Below are 7,921 nucleotides of genomic sequence, written 5' to 3'. Positions count from 1 at the left end.
ACGAAAAGTTCATTTAGATGATCCATCTAGATGAACTATTTTAATAGAGAGACGAACAGTCTGACAGACATCTAGATAAATCATTTAACTTGATCATTTAAATGGATCATCTGAATGGACGATGAGAGATGGACAAATGGACGACTCTTAGTGTTAAAAAAAAAAGAGCTACGTGAGACCACCTCCATCGGTCGGTTCAGGAGGAGGTTCTAAAGAATTAAAGGGGAAAAAATAAATCAAAACTGGGTTTATTAGGCAGAACCGGTTGTTAATAATTAGGAGAGTTTAGATTTGGTAAAAACCCCATACGTGGCAGCAGCGTATTAGGTGGTTCCTTTTACACGAGAGGGTCAAAAAGTCGTGTCTTTCTCTTTCGTAGTCGGTAGGTCTCTCTCATCTTTTTTTTTTTTGATAAAAAAACAATATCTCTCTCATCTTAGATGTCATTGAAATCCCTTCGTCATCGTCGTCGAAGAACAATCTGTTCTCTTGCTTTTGCCATTTCTTATAACATTCTCTAATCTCATGCTTCTTCCTATTGTAAAACAAAAAGTTGTCTTTATATTTTTCTTTATAAACTTTGCCTTGCCATTTCTTTATAAACGTTATCTTACCATTTCTCTTGCTTTTGTCTTACCAATTCTCTTGCTTTTGCCGTACCATTTATAATTTTCTCTAATGGCTTTTTTTCTAATAATTTTGAAGACATATTTGATGAAAAATTTGATCAAATTTTCGATCAACAATTCGAAAATCTTCTCATTCATAATGAAGATCGCCAAGAAGCACCAAGGTCAAATAAGAAACAAACCTACATTGAAAGACAACGAGAACAAGGACACATGCAGTTATGGAACGATTATTTTTTAGTGAAGATGCAACATATCCTTCTCATATGTTTCGACGCCGTTTTCGAATGAACAAGCCCTTGTTCATGCGTATTGTTGATCGACTCTCCGCTGAAATCTCATACTTTCAACAAAGAAGAGATGCTACTGGAAGGTTCGGCCACTCTCTGTTGGCAACGACAGCAATTCGTATGATGGCATATGGTTACCCAGATGATGCGGTCGACGAATACCTCCGACTTGGTGAGATTACCGCGCTTTTATGCTTGAAATATTTTGTTCAAAGAATCATTAATTTATTTGGAGATGAGTATCTAAGAAGACTCACGCCAGAAGATCTTCAACGACTATTCGATTTTGGAGAGATACGCGGTTTTCCGGGATGATAGGAAGCATTGATTGTATGCATTGGGAGGAAAAATTGTCCGACAGCATGGAAAGGTCTATATACATGTGGATCAGAAAAGCCGACAATTGTTTTAGAGGCTGTAGCTTCACAAGATCTCTGGATATGGCATGCGTTTTTCGGACCTCCAGGTACATTAAACGATATCAATATTCTTGATCGATCACCAGTTTTTGATGATATATTACAAGGCCGAGCTCCAAAAGTAAATTACATTTTCAACGGACACGAGTACTATTTGGTTTACTATCTCACATATGGTATTTATCCAAAATGGGCTACTTTTGTCCAAACTATTCCACTTCCACAAGGTCTGAAAGCATCCATATTCGCAACACATCAAGAAGTTGTACGTAAAGATGTCGAGCGTGCTTTTGGGGTCTTGCAAGCTCGATTTACCATAGTCAAAAATCTAGCTCTTTTGTGGGATAAAATAAAAAATTGTAAAGGTAATGAGAGCATGTATCATTCTACATAATATGATCGTAGAAGATGAACGAGATGGATACACTCAGTTTGATGTATCAATTTTCGCACAACCAGAATCAAACCGAAGTTCACAAGTGGATTTCCCGTATTCTATGGATATGCCTTCAAATCTCGGCAATATGATGAGCATTCGGAATCGAGTTCGTGATAAAATAATACATCAACAATTGAAAACTGATTTGGTTGAGAATATATGGCAAAAGTTTGGAACAAATCAAGATTTCAACTAATCGGCTTTTTCTCGTTTACGATTTGTATTTGTATTTTTAATATGCTTTTATGTCATTTTAATTAATAAAATTATATATGCTTCTATTTTAGATCATTTTACTTTAAAATAAATTAAGAATCCCTACGAGATTCTTCCATTGGAGGAGGAAAAAATAAATTGCACTAACTAAGATTCTTAACATCTCAAATCATCTTATTAACTACTAAACTAATCATAAGAGCCCATTAGAAGTTCTTATGGATGGACTTGCTCTGATTCTCATGCAGAATGGGAATAATTCTACACTAGAAAGCAATGTACTTTTATAATATTAGTATAAGGTCCTGGTCCACTCATGTGGCAATAAGAAGTCGGTAGCTTTGTTCCTCGGATCATATAAAAGTAAACCCAATAATTTTATATTCCTTTTTTAACAACAACAACATTTTTTTGAACAACATAAATTTTTTTTTAACTTAAAAGAGTTAAACCCGAATTTATTAAAGACACAGACCTAACCCCCGGGTGGAGATATAGTCCACGGATAAACCATCTCCTGGACATTCAAATGAGTCGAAAGCAATAACTCATATCTGTATGGCCGGTGGGATTTAAACCCGGGTTCACCGTATTGGATTTCTTAATTCCCTTAAACGCCACTAAACTACCACCATCGGTTTTGAACAACATAATTTTATATCCCTATTTTCGATTTTATAGTTCCATTTATTACTGAGATACTTTTGAAGTCTTTTTTTCTTCTAGGGCAGCAATACCTTTTGAGTTTCACACAAGATGTGCCTGCTATTAATGCATTCCACCGGCTCATGCAATGGTAAAGCACAAACTTTTTCATTCTATTTAGTAAGCAGAGGATTTTTTTTTAATGATACTGGTATCCGGAGCCTCAAAATAATTCGATTAGCGCCAATGACCGTCTACCGGAACATAGCCGGGGAGCCCGTCGAGGCATCCAAAAGAGCTGGTGATCATCCCATTTAAATTCTACCAGTGGCCACATGTTACCAGGCTTCTCTGTATTGGGTCCGAAGATCCCTCAAGATAATCACCTTTCAGTGACACTCGAATCCATAACTTCTCAGATTGAATTTAACCACTGGATCACTAACACGTGGTTTATGCAGAAACATTAGCTACCTTTTATGCAGAAACATTAAAATGAAGTAATCGTGTCACTTAAAAAATGAAGTAAGCAGAGGATTTATGCAAAAACATTAGCTACCTTTTAAAAAATGAAGTAATCGTGTCACTTAAAATGTACCAATGTTAGATTGTCAAAATACCACATTATATTAAACGATATTGGACTGATATCAGAATTTTACCCCAAAAAGAATTAATAACGAAGAAAATTAGATAAGGGACACATGATATTGTTATAAATAAACAAGAAAACTGTCATAAACTCTGAACACCATAATAATGAATATATATTTGACAACTCTTTACGCTGATACTCTGGGAGTTTTAGGCTTTAGATAAGGTTATTCTCTCACAATCTCTCCTTTAGCATGTTCTTGACAATCCTCTCTTAAACATTAGAACTATTATTTGAAATATTAGTATTTTGTTCTTCGTTATCCATCTGAGGAGGCAATGTAGTTGATGTTTCCGTTTCGTTGTTCTTACCCCACAAGAACACGTAGAGACCCATTACAGCCACTACTGATCCAATTACACTGTAATAACAAAAGTAAAAAGCTTTAGTTAGTGTTATGAGCATGTACCTACTTTATATATATATATATATATATTGTAACTGTACTTTATACATATATGAATACAACACAAATGAAAGTACCTGCCGAGGTATAATGGAGTGTGTAAGATGAGGAAATCGAATAGAGTAGCTGAGATAAGACCGATTGGAGTGAACGTTGATGCGAAAACAGCTCCCAATTTCTTTATTCCCCATATTGTCGCTACGGTCGACATGGCTTGCCCTACCACTCCCTGTAATTAGTACGTATGTATGTGATACGAGTTGTAGAAGTAGAGAGGAAGATGAACCAAAATACGTACATGCATTTGTCAAAGAGAAAAAGGAAAATGAATCCGTACACCTCAAAGAAAAAGAAAGTTTCTAGACAAACTTTTCAAACTTATTGACAAACAAGTCATTATAAATCATATTTGTAAAATCAGTTGTTGTTAACTTATTCGAACAGATGGTATTATCTTTAGAAAGTGACATTTTACCCAATATGAGTGGATAAACATAGAATGCAACAACTTATAGTAGGTGGCTGGTTAAATTAAACTAATATTTATAGAAATCATGGTTTTATATAAATGGTAAAGTAATATTTGATAAACCTCAAAATTTCCCATGCGTTTGCATAGTTAACTTGTAGTAATTTATTAATTTATTTTTAAGTCCATTTTAGATTTATGAAAATAGTATATTAACTTACAGCGTAAACGATGACAATAATCACGAGTCTATCATCGATAACCCAATCTTTTACGTCTCTGCCGTTGTAAAGGCTCAATAGAGCACATTGGAACGCCGCAAAAACCGACATGAGACAGGTGCTCGAGTATTTGCAAGGGTACTTGATGCTTAAAGTGCCTTGAAACAACATCCAGAGAGACATCAACATGGTTCCTATGGTCAAGTAAAGACATCCAAGAAGCCAGTTCTTGGCTTTGTCTTGATCTTTGTTGTTGTGGTGAAGAGCGTCTGTCTGATAGTGAGGGTTTGATATTTGAGGGTCTTTGTAGAATGCTAAGAACAAAGCTCCACTTATGCATATTAGAGTTCCCAGCACCTTCAACATTCCTCCTTTGGTCTTTAGATTCTTTACGTTTTCAGTCCTAAAAACGTGTCTAGGTAAGTAATATGATAAATGCCCGATAACTTTTACGAATATGAGTCATATCTCAAAAAAAAGAAATTTACAAAAAGAACGAACATAAATCTAATACAAAAGGATCCGGTTGTGTACGTACGTGTGCCTTGTAGACAACAGAAAAGTTATATAAAATGGCTATTTACTTTTAAACGCTAATGATAGATATATTCAATTTGATTCAATAAATCATGTTATTACGAGGCTCCGCATCCCCATTAGCAAAGATGGAAAAATGCGACGTCTAGCTAATTAAAAAGACCTTTTACCAGGAAAAGCTATATAAAGAGCTCAAATGGTTGTAGTTACGTATAAGTTTAGGTCATATAAAGGAAATCATAATAACAGTGCACAAAAATCAATTTAAAAGAAATACTTATTTGTTGGGCTTTTCCAAGCCCATGTCCAATTCTCTATTATCCGATTAGTATGATATTGTCCACTTTGGGCCCGAAGTCAAAGCCCGCATGGATTTGTTTCTGGGAAAACTTCCCAAAAGGCCTCGTGCTAATCAGAGTTGGACATTCCTTTATATACTAGACATTATTTGTCTAAACTTCCAATGTGGGACTTTGTTTGCATTCCCAACAAACCTCCTCTCAAACCAAGTACCACATCAACCCTTGGTTTCCAACCTCCAACGACATCTGGTATGCATCTTGTACCGCCGTAATCACCAACGGGACTCTTCACCTAACCCTTGTTACACCATTACGATTTATCCTCCTAACCCCTTACTGCACCATTAGGACATTCACCACCTAATCCTTGCAGCACCGTTAAGAATATCCACCTAATCTTGTATCGTCGTTAGGGAGAGACTTTCGATACAAGTCTCCGACACCATTTATTCGCGAAGTCATCTTGAGGATTCTCCTCCCACAACCGAAGTTTCCAGGATCTTTGACTGGCCTCTGCTACGCACTCCGTCCTTCCCATCGAAGTGGAGGCTCTTCGAACTTGAAAGGTATTTTGGTCTTCTTGCAGATGTTCGTCATCCCGGCTCTGATACCAATTTGTTGGGCTTTTCCAAGCCCATGTCCAATTCTCTATTATCCGATTAGTACGATATTGTCCACTTTGGACCCGAAGGCAAAGCCCGCATGGATTTGTTTCTGGGAAAATTTCCCAAAAGGCTTCGTGCTAATCAGAGTTGGACATCCCTTTATATATTAGACATTATTTGTCTAAACTTCCAATGTGAGATTTTGTTTGCATTCCCAACATTATTTAATAGAACTTTTAATATTGGTACAGAATTAGCTAGAAGAATATTTTTCAAATAATGTTTTTCAGTATAGAGTTTAATAAATATGTTACGTCAATACATAAAGAAAGCCGGATGGTTCCATCATAGTACCTGAAAATAAGGGCCAAAGCGAAGGTGACTGCAGGCAACATGCTTACCAAAGCACACGAAACAGTTGCTGATGTATACGACAGACCAAGCAAAAAGAAAAATTGCATCAAACTTGCCCTGCAATTTATAAACCCAAAAATAAAATTTAAATAACAAGAACTGGGGCGCATGATTAATGTATCGTACTTGAAAGGAAAACAAAGAATGATAAGAATTGATTGAAATATAGATTTGAGAGGACAAACCCGAGTAGACCACTGAAGAAATGGTCAATGAATAGCCTAAACGTTAGCTTCGGTCTTGTTTTCCTGTTTAGCATAGTTTTTAGAGTGAAAAAAACTTCATTGAAGTGTACATAACATAATTAACAGATGTCTTGTATTATCTTTATTGACAAAGAAAGGTCGTTTCAGTGAGCTAATATCGTTTAGAACTCTTTTTTTATTTGGGAGGGGGGGGGGGGGGGGGGGAGGGGTGTGAACAGAATAACACATATACATAAATCGCGTTGTTTGATACAAGGAACCTGTCCAAGATATAGGCGAATGGAGCTAGAATGAAAGCGGAAATAGCCATTCGATAAGCACCAATGACCATATGGTTCACACCAACATCAAGAGCTTTCTTCACAAGTGCATTCACTGAACCCATCGCTATGTTAGTTATCACCATTACTATAACCGGTGACCATTCCCCCATTACTTTCATACCTTGCGTCTCTTCACCCATATCTATCGCTATATATATATGTGTGTGTTAGAGAGAGATAAGACCCTATGTGTTTTGATGAGTTTGGTAACCACAAACCTTCCCATATATATAAGGAAATGTTTTTTTATAAGGAAATGTTTTTTCGTTGTTAATTTCCACATTGGACTAATTCAGGCGTTAACTTGAAAAGAAAAGCAATTCCTAGCATATCTAAAATCTATAAAGCATTTCTTTAGTGAAAAACAATCTAAGCATGCATGTGTAGTTACTAGTTACACTATCTTCAACCAAAACTTAAATTTGTTACGTGTATATCGTTATCGGTATTCCCTGCGGAATTTCGAAAGCTTATTCTCTTGTTACTATATTATTCAATGAACTTGCATAGGTACGCTAGCAAAAGCCCACGCATGTGATTTATGAATATTCGTTAATTTGGCGAACAATTTCTTTTCATGATATTCGTTATCAGAGACACATGTAATTTGGTTCTTCACGTCTTGTTCGTGTCATCTACTGCACATGTTGTACACGAAGATGCAAGATGTCTGCCTTAAAATAGTCGTTGACGTAATTGCTGAAACAGATGTCGTGTTGAATAGCGAAGACTATGTGAGAATCGAGATATTGAGTTGGAATCGTGTAGATTTGGAGAGCAAGGAAATATCTTGAAAATAAGGAAAGAAGAATAAACTTGGCAAGTAAGTTTATGACTTAAACAAAGATAAATAAGTGCATTCAAAGAAAAGGAAAATTGCGCTTATTGTTATGGAAGATGTTCATATCTATGTTGCCTTAGAAACTAAGGTTTCAGACACGTGGAGAATAATATAAGTTAGATATGGGGTCGTCTGTATTGACACATAGACACAGAGGCTGATCTTATAAATAGAGAGAGAGAGAGAGAGAGAGAGAGAGAGAGAGAGAGAGAGAGAGAGAGAGAGAGAGAGAGAGACAGAGAGAGAGACACAGAGAGAGAGAGAGAGAGAGAGAGAGCTCTGGGTGTTGCTGAAGCAGTGGCTA

At 36.3% G+C, this 7,921-nt stretch overlaps 1 protein-coding gene across 1 annotated transcript; it reads right to left on the bottom strand.

The window, feature by feature from the left end:
- Nucleotides 1-3,424: 3,424 nt before the first annotated feature.
- LOC108859960 (WAT1-related protein At1g01070-like) lies at nt 3,425-6,945 on the bottom strand. The gene is made up of 6 exons (XM_056995733.1): nt 6,714-6,945; nt 6,433-6,495; nt 6,188-6,304; nt 4,390-4,792; nt 3,777-3,928; nt 3,425-3,654 (listed from the first exon to the last, which is right to left on the bottom strand). The coding sequence occupies exons 1-6, from the start codon at nt 6,914-6,916 to the stop codon at nt 3,507-3,509; spliced, it is 1,086 nt and encodes a 361-aa protein (XP_056851713.1). The 5' UTR covers nt 6,917-6,945; the 3' UTR covers nt 3,425-3,506.
- Between the last annotated feature and the right edge of the window lie 976 nt (nt 6,946-7,921).

This window comes from Raphanus sativus, unplaced genomic scaffold (assembly GCF_000801105.2).
Source record: "Raphanus sativus cultivar WK10039 unplaced genomic scaffold, ASM80110v3 Scaffold0033, whole genome shotgun sequence".
NCBI classification, from domain to species: domain Eukaryota; kingdom Viridiplantae; phylum Streptophyta; class Magnoliopsida; order Brassicales; family Brassicaceae; genus Raphanus; species Raphanus sativus.
The sequence above is the reverse complement of the archived record's forward strand: the minus strand, read 5'-3'. Positions and strand labels throughout refer to the sequence as shown.

Coding starts and splice junctions, on each gene's coding strand:
- LOC108859960 (XM_056995733.1), bottom strand. CDS start 6,916: ATGGGTGAAGAGACGCAAGGTATGAAAGTAATGGGGGAATGGTCACCG. Junction 6,496..6,713: donor TTCGCCTATATCTTGGACAG/GTTCCTTGTATC, acceptor TATGCTAAACAG/GAAAACAAGACCGAAGCTAA. Junction 4,793..6,187: donor GCTTTGGCCCTTATTTTCAG/GTACTATGATGG, acceptor ACACGTTTTTAG/GACTGAAAACGTAAAGAATC.